At 42.8% G+C, this 25,042-nt stretch overlaps 1 protein-coding gene across 12 annotated transcripts in view; it reads right to left on the minus strand.

The window, feature by feature from the left end:
* The window catches only part of TTC7A (tetratricopeptide repeat domain 7A), a 168,011-nt gene that overhangs the window by 138,331 nt on the left and 4,638 nt on the right, over positions 1 to 25,042 (minus strand). For 6 of the 12 annotated variants that reach the window (XM_050709569.1, XM_035555850.2, XM_035555870.2 and 3 more), the window contains exons 4-5: positions 8,301 to 8,431; positions 6,496 to 6,617 (exon numbers count right to left, since the gene is read on the minus strand). In XM_050709569.1, coding sequence (XP_050565526.1) covers positions 6,496 to 6,617; positions 8,301 to 8,431 — 253 coding nt within the window. Of the gene's footprint in view, positions 1 to 6,495; positions 6,618 to 8,300; positions 8,432 to 16,085; positions 16,206 to 20,991; positions 21,411 to 21,444; positions 21,508 to 24,926; positions 24,988 to 25,042 lie in introns of those variants that run through there. The other 6 variants (XM_050709568.1, XM_035555910.2, XM_035555914.2 and 3 more) reach the window with 6 other exon arrangements.

Genomic DNA, 25,042 nt, shown 5'->3' on the forward strand with positions numbered 1-25,042 from the left:
TGTCTGCAAGCACAACTTAACCTACAATGAAAGTGGGTAAGGCTGAAAAAAATAAATCATATCCTGTGTACATGATGAGCAATTAAAGCAGTCTAGGTGCCAAACGGTATCTTAAGCCTGTGTCTGAGCACTGAAAGAGATGGAGAGAGGAACGGTTAAACACTAGACACACTAGTTAGCACACGTGCAGCTTGTAAGGCTCTTCCACGTTAAGAACAAAGCCCTAACACCACAGTAACTCCAGAATAGTCTAGCTCACTTCCATCGAAGGGTGGAAGCTACCCAAAGAATTACAAGCTACCAGTAAAGCAGCAATGCTGCACTGAATTAAAGACTTCCAGACAGGGAGTTGTACTGGTACATTAATTGCCACTTCAGTTTATTCCAATAAAGTTTTCCATGCAAGCATCACCTAGATTTCTTAAAAAACAACAACAAAAAAACCACAACCATACAGCACAACCCATTTCTGTGACTCTGTTTACAGTTTTCAGGGTAACTAGTATGGACCCTGTTTGTGCCCACTTCCATGCACTGCACACTTTCCTGGACTCCAAAATCAACCGCAAGCATTCAAAGGAACAAAAATATTTTCTGGGGAAAAATAATGTAAGTTAACGCTGTTTATCCAGAGTACTGGCTACACAGAATGCCACCCTAAGGCCACAGTCACCAAGTCACGATGCAGATGTATGGTCTTTATTCCTACCAAGACCAATCTCAAAATTCTAAACTTGGAGTAGAGAATTCTCATCGCTACCTAACTGGTGGTAACCTACAGACAAGCATCAAAGTAAGGCAAGATAAAAAACACTGGTGATCCGCTCATCTGGAGAAAGTCTGATGCTGTCTTTTTTTTTTTTTTTTTTTCCCTTTCACTTTCTCCTAGGTAAAAGACGCAGTCATAATTTATCCAGGAAAAAATTCTTGAGGAAATTTTTGCAAGCTGGACTTTAACGCTTCAGCAAGCATTTCACTTATATGGCCAAGACACCTGGTGCATTTTTGTGGGTCTAGAAAAGAATATACACACAGGTATGCAGCTCTGGACCTTACACTGAGGAAAGCAATTAGGCATGTGGTGGTATTTACGCCCATGAGTAGTCACACCAAAGCCAACAGAACTGTTCACAGACTGTTTATTGCCAAATACTCCGAAACAAGCAATTCCCCCAACTGAACACAGAGCATCTGCCCAATCGCTCCCCTCAGTTACTTAACGAGTGCTGGCACGTCCTGTACTTCCTTGGGCTCCCTAAGAGGCCAGGAAGAAGAGTTATGCTGTACAACAGTCCCACAACATTTTCAGAAATGCATGTTTAGATTTCTTGTTATGATAACTGTATTTTTCTTAAAGTGATAATGGATCCATTCACTAGCAACAGAAAGATCAGTGGCTATTTGCAAAGCCAATTAATGCCACACTTGGCATACACTTAGAGACAAAAAGAAACTAGAGAATGTGCTAAAAAAGACCGTTTTCTCCCCAGGATACTGGAGAACCATTTCAGTTCTGCTTTTTAGACAAGGCCATAAACCAAGTCAACACTTCATAGGAGAACCACTGTGCTCTGGAGGGACGGGGAGAGGAAAAGGAAGGAATATAAACCACTGAGATGAACGGAAGAATAAATAGCAAGCTGCTGCCCTTCTGCAAGTAGTCGGGGTTGAACACGAACCACAGGACAAACACCTAGAACACCTTCAGCAGAAGGCAGCAGCGCCCAGCAGGCAGGCAGGAGCACCCAGCACCTCCCTGACAGGCTCTTGTGTGGTCAGGCTCTCCCAGAGGGCACTCGCTCCAGGCTCTGAGCTCTTAAGTCGGAAACATGCGAAGCATCTGACAGCAATACCAGTTCTACAGGACTGAGGATTTGCTTTGGCAGCCCGTATGCTTTGAACGTTATTGAACATTATTGAGCTGTCACAGGAGACAGCACACCTGCCAGCAGCTGGCAAACACACCCCGCTGCAGGAGTTTGCCTTTCCACTCAGTGCTCCAAGGCACTGGAAGGCCAAAGAGCACACACACTTCATTTTAAGCGTATGAATGCTACTCATGACTACAATGAACTTACTGTTCCATTAACAATGCCCTTCATATATTAAACATGCATTCGATGAGATTTATGAAAACAGAACCTGAAGAAACAAAAAAGAAATGCGGGTCTTTGAAAAGAAATAAGCGTGTGTAGATAAGCAGATGAGGGTGTAAACGTAAGACCCTTGGCAATCCTTGGTGAATCCGTTTGATCTTGTCTAGATCAGGAATTAAGCAATTCTGAGCCCCCCCCAAGATTGGGACAGAAGACTACCTGGAAATCCAAGGTACTGTTAGCTCAAGTCAGGGCATCAGAAGCAAACATTAGGTCATGGAAATTAAAGGAGCTGAAAGACTCCATAGGCCCCTACTGTACTGCTGAGATGCCAGAGAAAGAAATGAGGAGAAACAGGAAGGAAAAAGCACGTGGTCATTAAATGAACTGCCTTGGTTTTAACCACAAAGGTAGCAAGAGAAGTATTTTAAAAGCCATGATGAAATGTGGTTTAGGATTCAATTACACTTAATTTAATACAGAGGAACAGAAAATCATGAGTACAAACTGTGGCAGACGGCATCTTGAGTGGCTCAGTCCAGCTTGGCACGAAAATCCTTTTTTTTTTTTTCCACAGGTACCCCCTTATAAAGGGTAATTAATTACCAGACTATTAGTCATATCACATTTATGTCATACTGTTTGGCTAACACTACATAAAATTTTAAGATGTAAGACAATTAAGAAATACACTGTTTTCTGTGCAAATCGATGGGAAAGAAATACAGATACTAAGCCAAAGTGGACCCAAAAGTAGGCACCAGAAGATCATGTTCTTATCCCCATTCATTAACTGTAAAAATCTAGGCACTAACAGGTGGAAGAGATCATATTCACACGACCGCATGGCAATTTGCAGAGCCACCTCTCTGGGGGAAAGCACACAAACAGCAGCAACATCGTTGCCTCTGCAAAGCTCCTTTTGCATCTTTCACAGGTTTCTAAAAATTCGTACTCTCTCCTTCAACAGTGGTTCATGCAGAGGCATAAAAAGCACCCAAAGACAACGACCCTGGATTCTTATGAAAGATACACGACAAGTAACTACAACAAAAAACACAACATTTTCCCAATGGCAACCTAACAAGTGTGACCAAAAAAAAAAAAGACCACCAAAACAACAACAAAAGCTTAGCATTTATCTAGTTTCATCAAATAGACAGTAAGACTCACTCCCAAATTAATAGCTGCCTTTACTAGGTGCTAGACTGGGAGGACTGAGGAGGGGATGAAGGGCAAGCAAGCCCATATAAATTCCTCAGAAAAGATTAGTATTCTGGCAGAGACTGTCCTACCTTTCTATATTAGATTTCACTGTAAAAATAACACATACATGAAGTTCCTCTTTCAAAGTGCCTTTCAACAGAAGCCTATAACATTTCAAAAAGGGAAGTGAGAGCGCTAAAAAAAATATGACAGGAGGAAGGAAGAAAAGAAGTGTGTAAGCTTTCCCTCGCAGGCAATTTCATCAGGGTTTTCCAAAGTAATTCAGGTCCCTGACTTGAAGGCTCATAAGGAAATCAGATTTTTACTAAGCGTTTAATGCTTATTTTTTCAGAAAATCTTTTTCTTCAGAAGTGTCTAGAGCTTCCAAAACCAACAGCATCCTCTGGAAAGCCCTGACATTTTTATTTACTTTGCCTTTGCTACTCCACACAAACTTCAAATGCCATTAAAAGAGCAGCATAGAAATAACCATTATCCTGCACAGGTGAAGCCTGTTTGCTCTAAGCAAATAAGAGCATTTAGACCAAAGTCCCTACAGCACTATAAAATAATAATACCCATTCAATACAAACTAAAGGCAGTCAAGGATGAGCCTAATCTTCACAGAGAAGTCACTCAGATGTCAGAAGAAAACATAACCCAGTGCAAATGCTAACATGAAAGGCAACAGGCTGCATCCTACAGTACGACAACGTCTGCCTGCCTATATTCTGCATCAACACCGGACAAAGAGAAGAAAGCTTCCTTGGGATGCAGAAGGGCAAACTGCAGAAGTGTGCTTTCAGCAACGCAGTATTTTTAAAATAAATATCTCTTAACAGCATCAGGGACTGGCACAGCTGCAGGACCTGCTGGTCCTCACGGCACGCACCTTTGCTTTGTAGGGGTGTGCATGAGCAAGGGAGGTGCCTTCTTTTCACCACCATACACTACAAGAGAAAAGGGCATCCCTGATCGTGCTCCAAGATGTTGCCAGAAGGAACAAACACAAGCAGGACAACACCTCTCCCATCTCTCAGCTCACCTGCCCGAGGAGACATCAGCCCTCCTAAAGGAAATAAAGCATTTGCTATTCATTCTCTACACACGTGCCACTGGGAAAGGACATCCCACCTCCTAGGACCTATCCCTCATCAGCCTGGGAGATCAAAGGCCTATTCCCTACCTGGACAAGCTGAAATCAACAATGTTTCCTTGAGCCTCTGGATATTGGGTGGAGAGATTCATTATATACAGGAAAAACCTTCTCCCCTCACCAAACCCCCCTTCCTTAATATATCCCAATGCTGCTTATGCCCTCTCGTGGCAGAAACTGCACATTAATACAAGCAGAGGGTACAGAAACAAGCTGGGGATTCCTGTTTGTCTTATTTTACCCCCATTGGCCCTTTAATTTCACGGGATCTTGCTTCTGATTTGCACTGAAGAAGTGCAAAGCAAATGGAGCTTTGTTGTTGCCACAGCCAAGCCAGCTCCGACGCTGTTCTTCCACCAGGAGACAGTTACAGAGAACATTTTGCTGCTCGTGCAGCAATTCAGCTTATAATCAAAGCAGTGCTTAATTCACACATGTATTTTGTTTCCAAATTGTTTTCTAGTAGGTTTTTTTTTTTAAAGGCTATCATTAAAATAACGTGGGAAGGGAGCAAGTAGGGCTCCCAGTAACAGCTGAAACAACCCACTAGATATACTGAACTGATGAATACTGAATTTAAAATGCTGCTGAATAAAAGGAACACGAGTGAGTTCGTTATTCAAAAGGTGCCTAGAGGACATCAGTGCCATATGTTTTAAATGAGTTTTTATTTTATTACATAGTTAATGAGCTTACTGGCAAGACCTGAGCTTTTGTTTGACACCAAATGAGCAAAGGGCTAATAAAGCCTACTGTTTTTGCTACATCTGGTCAACCACCACCTCACATAGGAAAACCACGTACCTCTCCCAGATTACTGAGATGATACCGAGACTATGCCTTATACTTATAACCTCGTACTTCTTTACACATAAACTTGTACTCAGTTGACTACACGGGTCATTCCATGACATCTGGGCTTTGTGAATAAAGCTTTTGGGTTAAAGAAGACTTACCTGAAGGCACCTTGCATGGACATGCTTGCAAGTACAACTTCACTGTACGTGCAGGTTTTTAACCCTGGCTTCACATGAAACAATGCAGAACACCAAAGATACTCATAGTTGCATTTAAATCGTTATTGGGGGAAAAAAAAGTAAGAAAAACCTGAACAGAAACAGTCCCTCCTCAAACAGAGCCAAAAAGAGGTATCTTTTTTTTTTTCTACAGAAGAATTTAAGCTGTTTTTTCGCTATGATTTTTTCCCTCCCTAGTTTTCTTTCTTTTCCTTCTCCCCATATTTTTTCTTTTCCCCTTTCTTCTCCATTTCACTCTGAAGGAAGAGTGAAGAAAAGGAGATAAAATATCTTTAGGAGTGAAGGTAAAAAAACCAACCAAGATGAAATACTTTCAAAAGGTGGTTTGCTTAAGAAAGTTTACAAAACTTTGACCAGTGATACTACACAGAGCAGTGAGAAATTCAGTATCTGATTCCTTAAAAACAAATGCAATAATATGCTGCAAACACAGGAGTGGGGACGGAAGAACTCTTACAAGTATTGTTTACAAGTGCTGAACAGATTGTCCCCACAAGGCAATCCTTCCATCAACTACATGGAGTTTGAAGATACTGCCTGTTTTAGGGGTCACCATGCCCTCACCTACAGCTGAGGTTGGGCACTCTCTCTAGTAAAACCACACAGAATTGGGGTTTTGATCAGGACATTAAGGCCTTAAAAAAATAAAGAAACAACCCTTTAGACTTGACTGAGCTCTAAACCAGGTCCTGTGGCTGAGCATTTAAAAAGAACTCAGCAGTGTTTAAATTCCACTCACTCTCTATGGTCAGACTCCCCTCATCTCCACAGGGAGCAAAGCTGAGTCAAGACAACAAAATTGTTCTACTCCACCCTACTTGTGGGTCCGGAAAACTGAGAATTAGGATGGGGTGTGGGGAAGGGAGAGCACTAAGAAAACCTGAAGCGAGCCAGCAGCAGCAAAAAATGTCACAACAGAACACATGAAGAAAGAAGCTTTCATCTGTTGAGACAAAATATGCAGTACTATCTATTTTTATTAACATCTGCATCCACCTACCCCTTCTTTAAATGAGTCACGTAGGCACTCTGTAGAGCTGCTTCCAGGAAGTAGGACAGTTCAAACTCAGAGTACGTCATGTTGCTGCCCTTTATACTCCTTGAATGTGTGCTGTTTAAGGTCTGCAAGGAAAGAAACCAGTGGGATTACAGACAACTCTTTGAACTAGACATTTCCTCATGAGCCAGAGATATTGCCAGTAACAAAATGTTACTGTCTTCAACCTTCAGGTTCCTCCTCAGACTACTCGAAAACTTACCTTCATCAGCTATTCAAATAACCTTCCAAAGTCAGCTTTAAAATGATCTATACTGTGACTTCCATAAAACATTCTGTGTCCGATGTGAGTTTTGAAACACCCCTTACTACTTTACACCTTTAATAAAGTGGAAAGCTACACATTAACATCGAGGGCTTCGGAAATATTACTCCAACCACACAGATCCAGCATCTTGCACAGAAATATAAACGCAATGTTTGAGTATATCCAGCTTAACATAATGTAAATATTTGTAACAGTTAGTAAACTCTAAGGAGTATCAATGGAAGAATCTTAGTTTTTGCTCCTTTAGCCTTACCAAACCCCTCTTGCTTTGGCTTCCTTAGAAACTCTCTCTTCCAGTAGGGCTAACAAACAGCTTTCATTGCTGTAAGCTGCACTGTGTAGACTATCCAAAACAGGAATGAAAAGGACCTATGGACTTTGAGTACATGAATCCTGCATCCCTCTGAGTCCAGAAGATGAATGAATTACTATTCAAACTCTTTCCCGTCTTGGCATACACAAACTGTCAGTAAAAACATTTACAGTACCCAGCACTGGCAGGAACTGGTCCTTCCGCAAGAAGAGGGCAGTACTTAATTTTAAATAAAAAGACAAGTAGCTTTTTCCTTACAAAAAACAGACCAAATAAATTGTTATCTGGCTTTCTTCATGGATTTTTGTGCATGTCCCAAGCTTATTTTTCTTGTTTTAATGCAATTAAAAATAAGATCTGGAACAAACACACCGTTGCTACTGAGAAGAGCAGAAATATTTGGTCAGAAGATAAAAGGCAGTTAAGTTACAGAATAATAGGCAACATTCATTGCCTCAATGATGCTCGTGTCAAGCATAATGCATGGCAGAGGACGGGGTGTGAAAACTTACGGTGTGCCCCTGCTAAATGCAAGTAGGCAAAGTAGCAGATACAGAGATCTCTAAGCATGTGCCCAGTAAATCAGTGGCATGGATTACAGCTCAGTGCAGAGCTCACAGTACCCGGCATCCTAGCCAACCACTGACTAAGCAGTTACTTGATACTGATCCAGGTTCCTGAGTTTCACCTGGAAAAGGCGAAGCATTAGCAATTAAACTGCTATCGTCGACCCAAAAGGTTACTTTGAGCTCATTAGGGATCTCGATATCCAATGCTGTGTACCGCTTATATGGCAGATACGTAAAACATCTCGGGTTCCTTCATGGTGGCACTTGCTATGCAAAGCCTGTCATCCCTCCTTAGTAAGAGCTAAACTTGAGATAAAGACTCGAGCATATCTGAAGTATTCAAAGCTTTACCGCAGGCAAAACTGGTTTCTACACGTCATGCTCAGAAGAAACTGGCAGAGACCAGATAAACAGCTGTTTTGCAACTGCTTATACTGAAAAACTCAGCCCACAGAAATGCTAAGGCACTTCATTCTTTCAGACTTGTTCTCATGCTCCTTGTCTATGATCACTTGACCTTTCCGCCACCAGTTCTGCTGTCAAAATCCCTCGATGTCCCACCCAGGACACCAGGTAACACCCTGAGCACACTTCTTACCTTTTCAAGCTCCTGCAAGTACACTTGGGCAACGACACACGCAGTCTCGAAGCAAGCCATGACCTCCTCCTCCCTCTCACACAGGCGAGCACGTGAGGCGATTGAGTTGGTTGAGCGCTCCAGCGACAGACCTGCAAAATAGCAGCACTTTCCTTAACTGCAGCCCCCAACAGCAGCATAGCCATGCTATACTTTTGTTTACCAGCTGACAGGAAGGCTTTTCCATAAGTAGGCTTTTCCCTAGTTTTAGGGACTTTTAGGAAAAGACCCCAGGAAAATAAAATTCCTACACATGCAAGGCATTTTTTGTCATGCTGCTCTAAGCTATCGTACCACTGCATGCTTCTATGGTGCCTTTCAAACATTTTATGAAGAAAGGACATACAGTCCCCCTGGCAGGGACAAGCAAGCAGAGAAATTATGGCCTGTATTTCCAAAAATGGCTATAGATTTTGGGTGCTTCAACACAAGTGCTATTTCAGAAACACCCTGGCACCGGATTTGAGGATTTATAAGTGTCCACTATTCCAAGTGAAGCTTTCAGTGGCAGCAGTTTTGAGGAACAAACTTGGAAAAAGATAAAACAGAGTTGGAAAATCTGAAGCCTCTTGTGGAAAGTCTAAGCACATGAAAATTGCACATGGACACACAGCAAGCTCTTGACAAGACACAAGAGACTCTTTAACTACAAGGTCACCCTCCTTTCCACAGAAAAAAATAATCGTTTTTTGTACTACTCAAACTCTTCCTTGTGTCACCAACCAACTCCTCTTATAAATATACAGCATGTTAATTGGAGACCCACAGCTACTGCCCCTACACCAGAACTCTTTATTATCCAATCCTTGTCTGGCATCCCACTACTATATCCTTTATATCTCTAGGTCTATTTGGAGAGGCTACGTATCTGCACACTGATTTTACTCTGATCTACGTCGATTCTTATATTCTTATGCCACAGTGCATCTCCACAACACACCCCGGTTTGGCAACTCAGGTCTTGTACACCAAACCAACTGCAGGGATGCCAAGTAGCCCACGCAGGTTGTAACTGTTCAATACACATTTCCCAATAAGTTTTATGTATAACGCTCCCTAATAATAATGAAAAACTTGTAACACAAACTCCTGGCCTTCCTGACACAAATCCACAAAGGTATGAAAGACGAGCTGCCTGGACAGGCTCTCCAGAGAAGCGATTTGGACCACTGCAACATACAGCAAAGGACTCTGCCCCACGTGAGGAGCTACAACACGTACACCAGGAACCACACACTCTCCTTGTCTCGCACAATCCTGGGCACCTCAGCACAGCTCACTTTGGGAGTCTCATGGCAAACTGCTGTGAGGTGGCCATGGGGACTAACCCATGGTGAACGCTGTGGTAGAAGCACTCAAGCTGGGGAGCCTGAGGTTCCTAGGCAGCCTCAGCCTTGTTTACTTCCCACATTCAGAGTTTCTGTTTTGTCCCCTTGGTAACTGCACTAGGAGTTTCCTTATCTCATGCTTTGCAACTGAGCCAGACGTGAGCAGTCACTTCAGTGGGTGCAGACGAGAAGATACCCCACAGATACAAGTTCAGGAGGTGGCTCCCCACTGCCCTCTCCCAGTTCAGGGGAGCACAGCCCACTCCAGAAGGACCCATCTAGGAGAAACACACATTGGGACCTTGCACCTTTGAAAATCCATACCAGACCAGAGCAGGGGAAGTGGATTTACAGATTCACACAGTGGTTTGGGTTGGAAGGGACCTTAAAGCCCACCCAGTTCCACCCCCCCAGCCATGGGCAGGGACACCTCCCACCAGACCAGGCTGCCCAAAGCCCCATCCAGCCTGGCCTTGAACACCTCCAGGGATGGGGCACGCACAGCCTCTCTCATTCTCCACCTGTTCCAGTGCCTCAATTTTTGTAGTTTAAAGCCATTCCCCCTTGTCCTATCACTATACCTCCTGACACAGAGTCTCTCCCCAGCTTTCCTGCAGGCCCCCTTTAGGCACTGGCAGGCCGCTGTAAGGTCTCCCTGGAGCCTTCTCTTCTCCAGGCTGAACACCCCCATCTCCCTCAGCCTGTCTCCACAGACAGGTGCCCAGCCCCTTTATCATCCTGCTGGCACTCCTTTAGACTCATTCTAATACTTCCATGTCCTTGTGCTGGGGGCCCCAGAGCTGCATGCAGGTCTCCAGGTGGGCTCTCATGAGAGCAGAGGGAGAGAATCCCCTCCCTCGCCCTGCTGGCCACGCTGCTTCTGATGTAGCCCAGGACACGGTTGGCTTTTTGGGCCGCGAGCACACACTGCCAGCTCATGTTGAGCTCCTCACCAACCAACGCGCCCAGGTCCTCCTCAGGGCCGCTCTCAATCCATTCTCCGCCCAGCCTGTATTTGTGCTTGGGATTGCTCTAATCCAGGTGTAGGACCTTTGCCTTGCTGAATTTCATGAGGTTCACTTTTTTTTTCATAAAAAACTTTCAAACTGACAGTGTTTGGGAGACAAGAATTATCTTGCTGCTTTTCACTAGCCCCCTTTCTTTATTGTCTCCTTTCTACTGACATCCATCTTGTATCAGAGAAACAGCATCCCACAGATTCTGTCTTCCAGTCCATTTCTGAAATCTCTCACTTTTTAACATGGGGTTTCCCCCCAAATTTCAAAGCTTTTATTTCCTCACCTTGTTGCTTTGTAATGAAGGGGAAAATAAGTTAACTATACAAAAAGGGAAAGCATCCAGCAGCAAAATTACATCAACTTAAAGTATTCTTCTCAGATCCATCTCAGTTTTATCTACCTCTGAATATCCAGCCATTCCCCTTAATAGAAAATAAATTCAAAAAAAAAGTGTTGCATTTCAGAGGTACCATCCCATGAAGCATAAATTAGGGATAAGGACCCTGAAAGAAGCCCAGTACAAACCACTGACATTCATGCACATCCAGCATCTAATCAGGCTGCAAGAACCATCCTAGCACAGCCTCCATGGGGGCGGTTATCGTGGGAGATGTCACACAGAGAGAACAGGCTGATAAAAGCCATTTACATGCATGCTACAGCCTACTGCAAGGAGCTACTATCTCTAAGCTCTGATGTGGGGGAGGAAAACAAGCAGCCTCTGCCAGCACCGAGTACTGACAACAAACATGCCATCCATGCAGGCAGAAAAACAGAGGTGGTGCCGATCAGAGACAGGGCAATAATATTCCTTGCCACAGTAAACACAGAGCAATACATAACGTATTAAAAAGAGATACTATGCTACATTGCACACATTTTTCCGCTTGTAAAGGGCAAGAAGGAAAACTGACCCACATGATGTGAAATTAGTCATAGTGCTTTCTGCTCATACTGTATGTGCTGACCTGATGTCACCAGCGTGCAAGATCCTCTATGGAACCTGAACAAGGCTATTCGTCCCTACCACAGAAACAAAAGAAGAAAAATCAGAGCAAGCAGACTGCAAATCCAGCAGACAAAACGAAGAACAGAAGAATAAGAAGTTCCCTACTCCTGCAGCCACCAGTTCAGTTCCCACAGTGCAAAGCCCCAACAACTGCAGATTTGCTCGAGTTGCAGCTGCGTGTGGACAGCACAATTTACAAGCCCTCCAGCCCTGAGAGCATAAATCCCACCAACTCTGCTCCGCTCCCCAGTTATCAGCACAGAAAGACCTTTGCAGCGTAACATACATTTTTAATTCAACTCAGTTCCCAAAAAGCTTCAGAAAAATCACAGAGCGCATGGTACTGCTACATGGGATTTAGCAAGAAAGCGTGGCTCTTACTGAGACAGAATTAACTTCTAAGTAAAGTATAAAGTTATATGCTTTCTTGGTAGCTGGTTAAGGTAAACAGACCTAGGTATTTTGTAAAAACAGTTATGTTAAGACAGTAACAACTTATAACTTACCTATGCCAAGATTTTTCTCATACGAATCAAGTGCCCCAATTTAAATACACACACACACATATATGGAAGATACAGCTTTCAAATGGGGTATGCCTCAGGCTGAATATTTAAAGAGACTTGTTTCCAAATCATCTTTTATAAAAGAAAAAACTCTTCCCACCCACTTCAGAGGCAGTAGCTCTCCATGCATAGAAACACAATTTTTCCTTCCTGAATAAAGAAAAGGCTCCCATCCACTTCTTCTAGTTCCCCTGAAAATTCATCTCTGGCTCTTGATCTCTCTCATCTTTGCTTCTTCTTTTCCCTTCTAAAGCTAATTTGCATTTATGCCAGAAAAACACACACCATAAGGCTTGTAAAAGGTGTCACGGACTGAACAAATTTCTTCCTAGAGTTGAAGTGCACTGCTTTTCATGGAAATCTGAAAGGGGACATTTTGTGAAGGATTATTTCCACTTTCATCTCACCCAGTCCTTGCCAAGGGAAGAAAGCATATTGTGTGGCTGCAGTGCTCTGAAACGTTATTACCAGAACTGGAAAAATACATGTGCAAGTGGACATGAGAGCTTAGATTCTCAGAGACCACAGGAAAATTCAAGTTGGAAGGGGTCTCGGGAGGTCTGTAGTCCAACTTCTTGCTCAAAGCAGGGTCAGCTCAGGCTCATCAGGGTTTTATCCAGTCTGGTTTTTGGAAGCCTCAGTGCACAGATAGAGACTGCACAACTGCTAGTGAGAAGAGAAGGCTAAAGCAGCTTGCTTCTTTTCTTCCAATTCATGAACTAGTTCCCCAAATAGCAGCATTGCTCCAGCTCAGTAGGAAGGACATACCAATCCACTCATGGGTTCTTATTTTCCTTTTAACACACACTTCCATGCATTTGGATGAGTTAACACAGCTGGGAAACAGAGTGTTTACTGGTGGAAGAATTCAGGGTCAGCAACAGCACACTACTTTAAACCCTCTTTGCCAAGCGTTAGCCTGTGACTGCTAAAGCCCTGCAGCCCAGCTGCAGGGGCAATTTAATGTCAGAATTAAAGAAACACCACAGTACACAGAGCACGAAGCCTACCTGTTGTTACACCTGTGTCAAACACAGCTACGGGAACTCAAAGCAAAAAAGAGCTTCGGGTGGAAGTTACAGCCCTGCCAACAGCACCGGTCCCAGCCTCCAAGGCAAGGACCTGCATTCATATACCCTGCAGACAGGCTACCCAGGCCAGAAGCCAACGTGCTGCCAAGCTGAGGACATGCAAAGATTTTCAACAGGACCACCAATAATTTGTCTTGAGGTAAGGTGGTGGGCAAGCACACCACAGGAGCCGGCTGCGTGCAGGCACTCAGCCCGCTGCAGGCTGCTGGCTTGACATTGCAGCAGTCTGGATTGGCTTGACATAGGGCAAGACCCAGTGCTGCGTATTATTTCTACCACAGTTCACAGCAGCTTAAATAATTCACATCATGGGTCTTGACACTCCTCCCCTCAGCAATTAAGTTACAAGTGTTCAATGGCATTTACTTGAAATGCAAACAGAGGAAGCGGGGCAAGAAAGGCCTGGAAGCCCTAGGTTTCAAACACACCATTTATATTGTGCCTAGTGCAAGAGGAAAGGGAAGAGATAGAACTTTTGGTTTGCAAGAAAGCAGTGCAAACTTCTTGCGTCATTACTTCCAATTACTGCTACACAGCCCTTCACTCACCGCAGTCCATCATAATCCTGGGGTATCCTTTGTCTAAAAATCTCAAAGCTCTAGCTGACAGTTAAAACGAGGAAAAACTTCTTGACTGGGTTGCCTGTGAAGCCAGAAGGTGGCAAGCACATCTGAGATGCCACCTCAGTCACCTGCCCCTGATCAGTTCCACGTAGGCTGTGCACACCTCGCTGCATTAATCCAAGGTTGCTGACTTTGCTGATATGTCAAAAGGTGCTGCCCGGCTGCTGGTTGTTCTTCACAGCAGATCTTTGAACCTGGACTTCAACCTACAATAAGGCAGTCTCCAGCCTTTTTGATCACACACTCCTAACAGCAAGAAGTTTATTGAGCATGCATCCCCAACATACATATTTTTAAATCATCTACACGCTGCTGTACATAGTACATTATAAAACACACATAAATACAAACCAGAAGAATGAAAAAGAAAAGTTAAAAATATTGCTTGATTTCATGAACTGTACAAAACTTTGTTCTCACTAGAGAAATGTTAATTTTTAGGAAGAACAGTGTGCTTGATTATGGTTATTTTTGAAAAAAATCTTGATTTAATGCAGATACATAGACTGGAAGGTCTGGTTCAAAGGTAAGCTTATTTTAATACTTGGTTTTAATGACTATCATTGCTAACAAAGATATGTAGATCCAAAGAGAAGTGAATCATTAGCTGCACCTACCCAAATTTTTTATTTTATTTCTTAATTCACTAGTATATTTACATCTTCCCTGGTGTCAGTCAGTTGTTCTTACAAACAAAGTTATTAACAAATGGGTTCCAAACCGAATGAAACTCTTATTTACACAAATTATAAACAGGTAAGAAAACTGTATACACGTAAGAGTTGTAGGTGACATTTTCAGTACACACCAAAAAAAAAAAAAATCACACTGACTTGGAAACATTTCCAAACATCTGTTCTAAAACCAGATGCCATTACTTCTTCAGTTGTTAAAACATCACCTTTAGCTTGAAGGGACAGACAAAATGTGTTGTTTCCATTTTAAAAATACCCGCTAGGTAGCATAAAACTGACAGATGCTTATCATAACAGAAAAGATCTGCAAATTTGTAACATTTATCTTTGCAAAACAAATGTATAAATCATCTTTAACTTCAACAACTCTTAAGCACTTTGCCATGAGACCACCAGTGAGTTTTTGTGTGGCACAAAAGATTTTCGGGGTCACTCCCCACCGCTTCTTTAAGTATTAGAGAGATTCTACTGTTTAAAGGTCTTGTGTTTAAAGGAAATAAGCCACATTGATATACATTCCGGTATTACTCCATGCATTTCTTGCCCTCACTTCTCTGCAGCAACAGCTTGCTTACAAACGGTGGGGAATGAATTTCATGTGATGCTACTTCTGTAACCTAACACTAGAATTCTATTTTATCACCAAAGCAGCTGCTACATTAGTGATTAAACTTGCACAGCTTTTTTTTTTTTAAACAAATGTTTTTATTAAGAAAGTAATTTAGTTTTTAGTATATTTCACTACTGAACCAGAATTTACCAAATACATTAAGCTGTGCCATGTTAGAAACATCTGTACTTTCACCAAACTCTATAGCAAGCTTCTCACACCGTGTAGTTTGTTCTGATACTTGTTTCTTCAGGTCTTCAGTATCTTCTATGCGTCTCCCAACACTATTTGCTGACGAAGGAACACGTTTTAGTTTGTCACCATATTGTCTTCTGTGTATTATTTTAGCTATTTACCACTGTGGGAAGAAAAATGCTTCCCCAATGGTATGTGATTTTATCTTTTGCTATTGAGAAAGAAAGCTCAAAAGAGGCTTCTAGAAATTTATCGTGAAGCTCAGTGAAATGTTTGAGGTATTGAATTGAGTATTGCTGGACTTCAAACATCACTGATTAGATCCGATTACAAGGTAAAAGCAGGGATTGCCTAACGTGGCTAATGAAGAGCTCTTATTAGGAGAAGTGTCAGCTCTGCCATTTTCTTATTGCTCACTTGTGCTTGCATTATTAGTACAACATGCAGTCCACAGTTTCTTTGTGGGAGTCTTTAAACTACATGTCCACGATAGTTAGTTCAGCTAAAGCCAGGTAACGCAACACAAATGCAATTCACTACGCACATGTGAACTGCAACATGCTGAGAGAACGAACAAGTGATGGTGGCACTGTGAAACACCCACTCTTACCTAGGACACTTCGTGGACCATGTGACACAGGACCCTCTGACTCCGACATACAGACTGGCAAGGATGCCAGTGTCGATCCATATCAATCTGGATTCCTTTATTTTTTAAAGAGATGGAAATCTATAAAAATAGAAGTTTAGTACTTTCCTCCTATACCCCAACAGATCATTTTGTGCATGACATGTCGTCCAGGACATGCACATCCCACTTCACAGACCACTGCTGTAACACACTAATTGTCCTGGTACAAGTGGCCCCCTCCATTCCACGATACATCCGATGGCAGTGAAGGAGATGTCTCTGTTGGGGTGATGCTCTGAGACACAGCAAAGAGGTGAGAACAGCATTCTCCCACAGCCTCAAAGGACTTGATGAACACCATCTGCATACTCCCATGGCATGCTATGAGAATTACGTTTTTCCCTGGTCTAAACACAGCAGGCAAAAGTGGAGTAGAAAAGCAAAGTGGATTGGGGGCAATGGAGAGAGGTGGTGCTGATGACCGAGTACTGGGACGTACTGTTTGGGCTCACTGCATCACTGACACCAGTGAGAAAGTTCCCGTGTAGCTGCAGTCGCAGTCACTGAACTAGACTAGCCCACTTTCATGTGCGCTTTGGGAGCAGGAGAGAGAAAATGGGAGGGTAATATAACTATGCTGATTCATATCAAGCACTCAAGCCAATTCTACTTAAGGAATATTAGAACATACGTAGCCTGCAAGGATGAAGAGGCTTGTTCCCCTATTGTTTAAAAGGCTGTCAAAGGCATCCAGAGCTTACTGCAGGGTGAAGCAGCAGATGGAAACCCTCCCAGAGCCACTGGCCACATAGCATACCCTCACGGAGCAGAGGGATGCAGGAAGCTGGGAGCAGTGCACAGCCACAGAGAAGAGCTTGCCAGTGACCACAACACTTCATGGTGGGACATAAAGCATCAGCCCCAGCTGCTGTGACTGCTCGCTGACCCCCACAGCTAGTGTCAGTAACACCCAGTGTGTGCACACTGCTACACAGCACAGCCGCAGCTGGGGAATGGCATCAGAGCAACCTAACAGCTACCTGTGGCTTGGCCACCTCGGAGTACACTCGTACTCCTCAGAAAAGCACGCTGCAACTACTCCTGCACCTCCTGATGCTGCTGGACCCCAGCTCTAGGGAACTAAGTCACAGCACAGCAGGGAGGTGGGGTTTTATGCACGTACGTGCAGCCAGCACAAGCTCATCACATGCTTGTGTGGGAAGAAGGGAGTGGAAGAATAACGTGATAAAACCTTAGAAACCACAGACAGCAAGTCACATTAATGAAACCCAGGAGGGTATTTATCTTTTTCCACTTTCCGAAGTGGAGTCATCTGCATCTGGTTGCCTATAGGTATCCCCCTTCTCAGAAGTCTAAACCCATACCCTGGCTGCATTTGTGCACAGCACGTTGCACAGAACTACTTCCAAAGTGCAAACAGAGAAAGACCTCAGCTAGCCTGTCTGACAGCAGAGAAGAGCTGACGGAGGATGGCGGTGAAGCCAGCTTCCCGGGCCACAGCAGGCAGCCAACAGACAGCGAGAAGGCCAGGGCTGGGCCAGGCAAGCTGCTCCCAGCAGAGCTGGGAAGCAGGGGCACCAGGACACACAACTCCCCTAACTAACGCTCTAACAGCCTAAGAGCAGCTCAACTCCCAAACTTCTGCTCCACTCTCAACACCCAAATAAGACTTAGCAGTACTCAGCCCTTTTATCAAGGCAGCAGCATCTAGGAGCTGGAGCTTTTGCCCATCAGACAGCTACTCTGGTGGCAGCACAAGTAAACAGCATGCTTCCTGTCTCGCTGGCGTGATTGCAAACAGCAGCGCTTTGAAGATATACAAGGTGTAGAACAAAGTCTCTCTCCCTCTGATGTGAATTAGCATTTAAAAGCTGCAGTTTTTGTCAAACAAAAGTGAAAACAAGTTCTGCCAACAAAGCCTCTTACTCGCAGGGAGGCGGTTTTCAATGCCAGATTGTACCATACGTTCTTGTGGCTGGGAGGCAATTTTCCCAGTGGTCAGGCAAGAAAACTCGCTACATTATTTAAGCTCTGTGTAGACAAGCCCATCTCCCCACAGATCCTAATGCCCAGAGATGAGTACCACCCATTTTTAGTCATCGGATGATTCCAGCATAGAGGAATGTGTCCTGCCTGCCCCCCCCCCCCCCATTTTTTTCCCCTTTTAAAAGGGACGAGAAAGCAAACAAATTATTTTTCCTTCACGGCAATTCTACTTTGTCACAGCAGCTGAAAATACTGACCAAAGCAACCTCGGCAGCAGCTGCCAATAGAAGAGCAAGCAGTTAAGGAATAGGAACAGACTACTGCATGCCACTATTTCATCTCAAAAGCACCATGCAGGTTAAGAGAGCTGCGTACTGCCACCTGTCATCCTCACAACCCCCATTACGACCTAAGCATAGTATGCCTGTACTAAAAAAGCAAAAGAAAACTTTGAGTTAGTTTTTCTCCAACTTTAACCCCGATCTGTGCTTCTCTCTTCTTAACTTTGCGCCCAGTAAAATTTTGGCTCTTCAACAAGCTTTCCCAAAGACTATGAGGAAGGACCAGAAGTGGTATCTTCAGGGGAGTCCTGACTGAGCACTACCAGGAATTCAAACGCATCAGCCAACACTGTTGTTTGCAAGGTTGCCATCAATGGTTTCTACGTCAATACAGCACTAATGGGGGAGAGGTAGTGAGGGGATTTGAGCTCTCAGGATTCTCCCTGCCCCTTACAACCTACCACCCATTTCTGCTATATGGTGCATCCCAGCAAGCTGTTTCCAAGTCAGCCAGAAGTAGCAACACAGGCAGGATGTACACTCATGTGTGGGGCAGTGCTGGAAGGAGAGAGGAAGAGCTGCGTTCCCTCTTTTTGCCACTGCCAGAACTAGAAGCCTTCCTTACAGTCATGAGGCTACTGAACAATAACAAAAATGGATTATCTTTATCTTGACATGTGCAATTACAGCATGATTTTTACTTTCCTCTATTAGTGCCCAGAAAGGCCATAAAGAATTATTTATTTGAACATGGAAAAATGTCATCAGCCTTCCAATAATCCCCTTCCTACATCTGTCTCACTTGACAAGACAAGGCATTTCCTTACATAGTAAAAAGAGAGCATGTGGAGATCTACAGCAAAGCTTTTCTTAGAGGACTTCAAGAACACTTAAGATCAGTCTATGAAAAGATTCCCAGGAACAAGAATATGCATAACCATAAGGTTTTGGTGTTTGTTTTTTTCCTTCCCCATCCAGCAGTCAGGATATTCTAAACATTAGTCTAGGAAAGGAAAAATGCACCTTGCAAAACTGTATGCCCTCTAAAACAAAGAGCAAGCTCAAAAAGCATACACATGGCCTGAAACACGCTTTTAAATCATGACCTGGATTAAACATGCTTCTAACAAAGAAATTAAAAGTGTAAATTCACTTTGAAAAGAGGGTTATGAAATAGATGATGACCCCGCAAAGCTACATAGCATTTCTAAACTCAGCTTATCTGCACTTGAATTTTTTCAAACCAGGGGTACTCAATTCTTCCACTCAGCCTGTGTTCCTGTAGGCTCAGTAGTTTTAGTATTGTCATCTCATTCAACAAAAACTAGGGTGGACAAAAATTTCATGTCAGAGAAGCTACCTGGAAATGTGGTTTTCAGAAGGCCTACTTAAAGTAAGGCCGCTTAAGTTAAAGCCCGTAACACAATACTTCATTATTTGAACAAAATACATCTTTGCACTGCGTGATTGGTAGCATTAAGTAAAAAATAAGAGGAAAAGTTAGTGGCTCAGGATCTGAAATCAGAGTCCAGTGAAGTGCTGAAATCAGTCTCTAAAATAAAGGCTCTTCCATGGAGTAAAGCAGGAAGTAAACAAAATCCTTTTTCCTTCAGTTCACTCCATTAGTTTAGTTAAGTGACTAGCTTTTGAAGCTGAAGAATCAACAAGGCTTGGATTACATAAAAACAAATGGGAAAGCTTATTTTCCACCTTTAAACTATGAATAAAAAAACAAAATGCACACAAGAAACCTAATGCTTGTGTTGAACGTTGGAAGTATTGAGTTTAAACATTGCCTATACCAAGTAAAATTCATTTAACTGAAAATATTTTTTTAACAGAGCAAAAAAGTTGATTTATCAGAACTTTGCTCCGCAAAAAATCCATTTTAACTATATTTATGCTAATTAGCAAAAAATGCAGCTGAATACAAATCTCACCTAGGAAATTAGTCGTCCTGTAGAAAACAGTATTAAAAAATGATGAATGACACATAAGCAAATGTCAAAATTAAAGACTTCAATGAAGTGTATGAACAAATGAGCAAAGTATCTTCTGATTAGCTAGAAAAAAAAACAATTGAATTGCCACGCTTATGTCTACTGAATGCAAACCCACGTGTTTTTAATAGTTCTGCAAACCAACAAAAATACCTTAAGAAATAAATTACAATGCACAAGCACTAAGGAAGTTTAATGAAGATGATTTTTAAAGATTTGAAGCAGAAATTGACCAATTTAAAGTCATAACTAGAACCAAGTTTTTAAATCAGCTAAGAGATCCATCTTTCTGTTCATTATTTCCTAAAAGATTAGTTTTTCCTGTTTATTACTGTGCAATACCACCATTTTCCATCCACAACACTATTATAACCTGTAAGACATCACTTCCAGTATTACAAATCCAAGATAGATAGGGATAAAGCAGAACAATATCCTTCCAAGCAATACTGACCTCATCATAGAGGTTTTAAAAGATACATCCCTAAGAGAAACAGAAAAACACAAGACCAGCAGTTTGTCCTCAAAGTGAATAGACAGAAAACCCAAAAAACCCATAGTGAGCTGAACCAAACCCAGAACCCTAGATGTACACACTTGGTTGCTCAGCACTATGAAGCTCTGGAAAAACCCTCATGTGTCGGATTCACAGTTCTGCTTTCAGCAGTATCACGGCTCTTAGAATGGTGCTTGGCTTGAAGTTCACTTCTCAATGCAGCAGAGTTAGCATCGCGATCTTACAGTTTTTCAGAAGTACCACATTACAGCTCTTAAACATCTTCAAATTACTAAAGTGGGCTAAAGAACAACATAAAGGATGATTCAAGCCACTGAGTAACTTTAAAAAAAAGCTTAGTTGCCTTGTACATGTGACTCGTGGTTAGACTTGTTAAAACAAAACGCAAACTATGATCAAGGCTTCTCACAGTCACAATATCATCTAATGGCCTCTTCAACATGGTTTTTCCTGAGATCTAAAAAGGCTGAGCTTACACTGCAGCCTTTTGATAGAACAGATCTCTTTTCTAAAGCTTAGAAAAAAATCCAAACCTTCAGAAACGAGTTTACCAGGGATTCATCTCGCCCATCCTTAGACACCCACAAACATGTTACTCCACAGCCCCCTTCCAGTCAGCAGAGCAGAGACAGCACCGTACAAGGCCATGTGCTCCAGCCCTGTCAGACAAAGGCAGTGGGACTATTAATGCCCCGCTTCCCCATGAAAGCGGCTAGAAGCCCTTTGCAGTCCTGTGTCGCTGCTGATTTGACCGGGGCTCTGCTGGATGCAGGGAGCTGCTCTCCGTGGGGCTGACTCATCTCGCAGCAGCTCTGGCACCACACGCCCTGATGAGAAGCGCTGCGGCGAGCCAAAGGCGCTGCCAGTCCTAACAGAGACAGGCCCACAGGCCACGTCAGCCCTCCCTGGGCCGGCATGACTCAGGCTGGCAATGGCCTTCTGCTACAGCAGGTCTCTGCCCATCCTCACACAGCACACCAAGAAGGGCTGTGCACCAAACGGCTCCATAACGGAGGAGACTCCTCAGGCCTACCTGCATACCGCCTCCCATCTTCATACCGAGGCTTTAGCAGTAAAAGAACCAAGCACAACTCCATTAAGGCTAACCCAAAAGCTTTTTTAAAAAGAAACAAAACCACCAGAAGTATATCGTTCACGTTATCTTTTCTATATTTATACAGGCATAAAAACTCTTCTATAACAGCTTACACTGGTTCTAACGCTACAGAAAAGGACTGAGCCAAGTGACAAGTTATCCATGGGAGATCTTTCTTCCTTGCTTTCTTCAGTTTTGCCCCTGACTCACAATGACAGAAAGCAACTTGCTTCGGTACTCTACAACTCGAACTTTGCACCTCTATGAGTAGCTTAAGCTTCATATATTATTTCATTGACATTCATACGGCATTATTTCAATCACACTCACTTTAAACACACAACTACCAGAGGCAGCAATATGACCAGAACAAGTACACCATTTGCATTTCTGCAGGGATCAGCAATGTCAGCTGGGGAGTGGAAACCCCCAAAACACCAAGCAAAGATAGGTACCTATAACCCTACATTATGGAAATATATTTGGTTCTGACCATCATAACTACAAAACCTAATTTATTTACAGAGCCATTCTACAGCCTGGGAGTTTAGATGAGCTGAAGTCCTGGCTACAGATGCACTTTGCTTTGCAGAGAGTTAGGTTATGACCAACCCTACTATACCAGGAAGATTTATTCACTGGGAGCAGCCAGGGGTCTCTGCAGCGTGCAGTAAGTGCAGCAGAGGCAAAGTGGCAGTTACGTGTGCTGTTTGGTAGTTCTGCTCATTTCAGATGGACAATGCCAGGTAACAAAGCCACAGTGTGTCCCAAGTGAATATGCAAGCAAGTTTTATTACTCAATACTGTTTCCTGCAATAGACAGAAAGAACTGTTTGCATCATAGAGCCAAGCATAGGTTTTAAGGAGGAATTGACCTCATGGAGGATGGGGAGAAAGAACAGAGACATGGACAGACCAGCCACCTATTAAATAACCACAAAGGTTAACCACTGCTAAGAATCAAACTGTTATTTGCACTTCACTCACTGTCCACCGGAGTATGACATGACACTCTTCTCCCCACAACATGGGGATTTAGAAACAGGATAAGCAGGAGCAGTCAGCTGAGATATTGGAAGAATCTCACCCTCACCACCATCTCTCATGTAACTTGCCAGCTGGTCGAGCTCTAGCATTTATAAAAAAAATCTTTAGTGTTTACTGCCTGACAGTCATATTTGGTAAAAGACTACTGAGCAAGGAAAGCAAGAAAACTTTTTCCCCATTTGACTTCTACACTCCAATCACAAGGCTACAAATCCATATTACTTCTTGCCATAACATCAACTATCACATGCTATGGGCCTTTAGAGGAGCCCCCCCAGATTGAGCTCAATGTCCAACCATCAGCATCACAGAATTCAAAAGGCACTCTAAAGAAGCAAACCCAGTTTTGCTATCCCACTTTTCATTTCTACCACACACCCTGCCTGCACAGCTCCTCCCAATGTACCCCATCTCCTTCTCATTACTGTTTAGTTTGTTTCCAACAGTAAAATGGTAACACAAATGCCTTTGATTTGGCTTTTCTTTCTGCCATGACCCTTCCTGCATGATCCTGAACGCCTACGTGGCCGTTCTGCATATATGCCCAACCCAACAGTACTAGCTACACAAAATCAAGCTGGTTTCAGGTTTATACTTGAACTGATATAAAGTTCTAGCGCATTACTGAGTGAACATGGGCATTCCGACCACCTCCTTGTATTACTGAAGATCTGAGTAAGAAATTAAGCACAGAAGATTGAAGTTCCTGGAATAAAGACAGAACACAGGGACAGGCTTTTCTGGATTGCTGCATAAACAATCCATGAAGAAATGTTTCTAGTGATGTTCAAGAGTGTCCTTATGGAAGGTTTCAGTTTGTATAAGCTAACAGTAATTGAACCAGAAGCAATAATACAGTACAGATCAAAAAAATCTACACATATCAAGAGGAAAAAAAAAGAAATCAAGAGTCTTTATACTAATGTATAAAGAAATTTTAAGTAATTTAAATCCATGTTCTGTTACTTATCCTGCAGAGGTAGCCTGGGCAGACATATTTTTAAGTGAAGATTTAAATCTACACTGCTATTTCCTTGTCCAAACTTCTAACACTTAAAGGCTTATTTCTGTAAAAGCGAGAAGTTGAGTATACAAAAGAGAGAAACTGATCCTAGCAGCGAATGCTCTCTCCAAACTCAGCTGGAGAAGCTCCACTCTGATGGACTTCTCTGACACAAGCTTTGTTAAAATACCAAGTGACTTCGTATATCCTTGATATCTTGGTTAATCTGAAAATAATCATCACTGAGGATAGAAGCTGTGGAACAGGAATAGCACAGAGGTAACTCTGCAATGGCAGGGACTCCTTACAGTTTACATGCACAGAGGCAAAAGAACACTTATATTCCATACTAAACTACATTAAAAAAATTAAGGTCTGATCCTCTGAGGCAAACACCTCCACCCCTATATCTTCATACAGAGGTGAGATAGCTGCCATGGAAGAAGTCTTACAGGTGCAGCGTTATTTCACCAGTGTTCACGCATACCTTATTACATTCATGCCTCACCTAGGACCAATTCCCAGCAAGGTTAAGACTCTTGAGTACACCGTTAGTCAGTCTCAAAAAAAAAAAACACAAAACACCTGCAATAAATGCATTGGCAGTCACTTACTCCTCTGCACCATGCATACATTAGTGCAAGTTATGAGTAAATTAGTCCTACACCACAAAAGCTCATTAATGAAGCAGATTCAACCAGAGCCATAGAAAACAAAACCAAAGCAAGCAAAGCAGCAAAAACAGGTTTTCAAAAAAAAAAAAGCAGAATGACTGTGTGAGATCATGAAACACCCAAATTATCGTCAGTAATACTAGCAGCCCAGTCAAACAGTATTTGGGGTTGATTTGGTATCACTCTTTTACATACCATTTGAAGGTATCTGATCACCACAGAGTTCTCATTCACCTAATTAGCTGGTGGACATGCTGAAAAGAGTAGAAAGCAGTAGATAGGTAGCAGTACTTGAGCAACATTTATAAAGG

The sequence above is a fragment of the Cygnus atratus genome, chromosome 3 (genome assembly GCF_013377495.2).
Source record: "Cygnus atratus isolate AKBS03 ecotype Queensland, Australia chromosome 3, CAtr_DNAZoo_HiC_assembly, whole genome shotgun sequence".
NCBI lineage: Eukaryota > Metazoa > Chordata > Aves > Anseriformes > Anatidae > Cygnus > Cygnus atratus.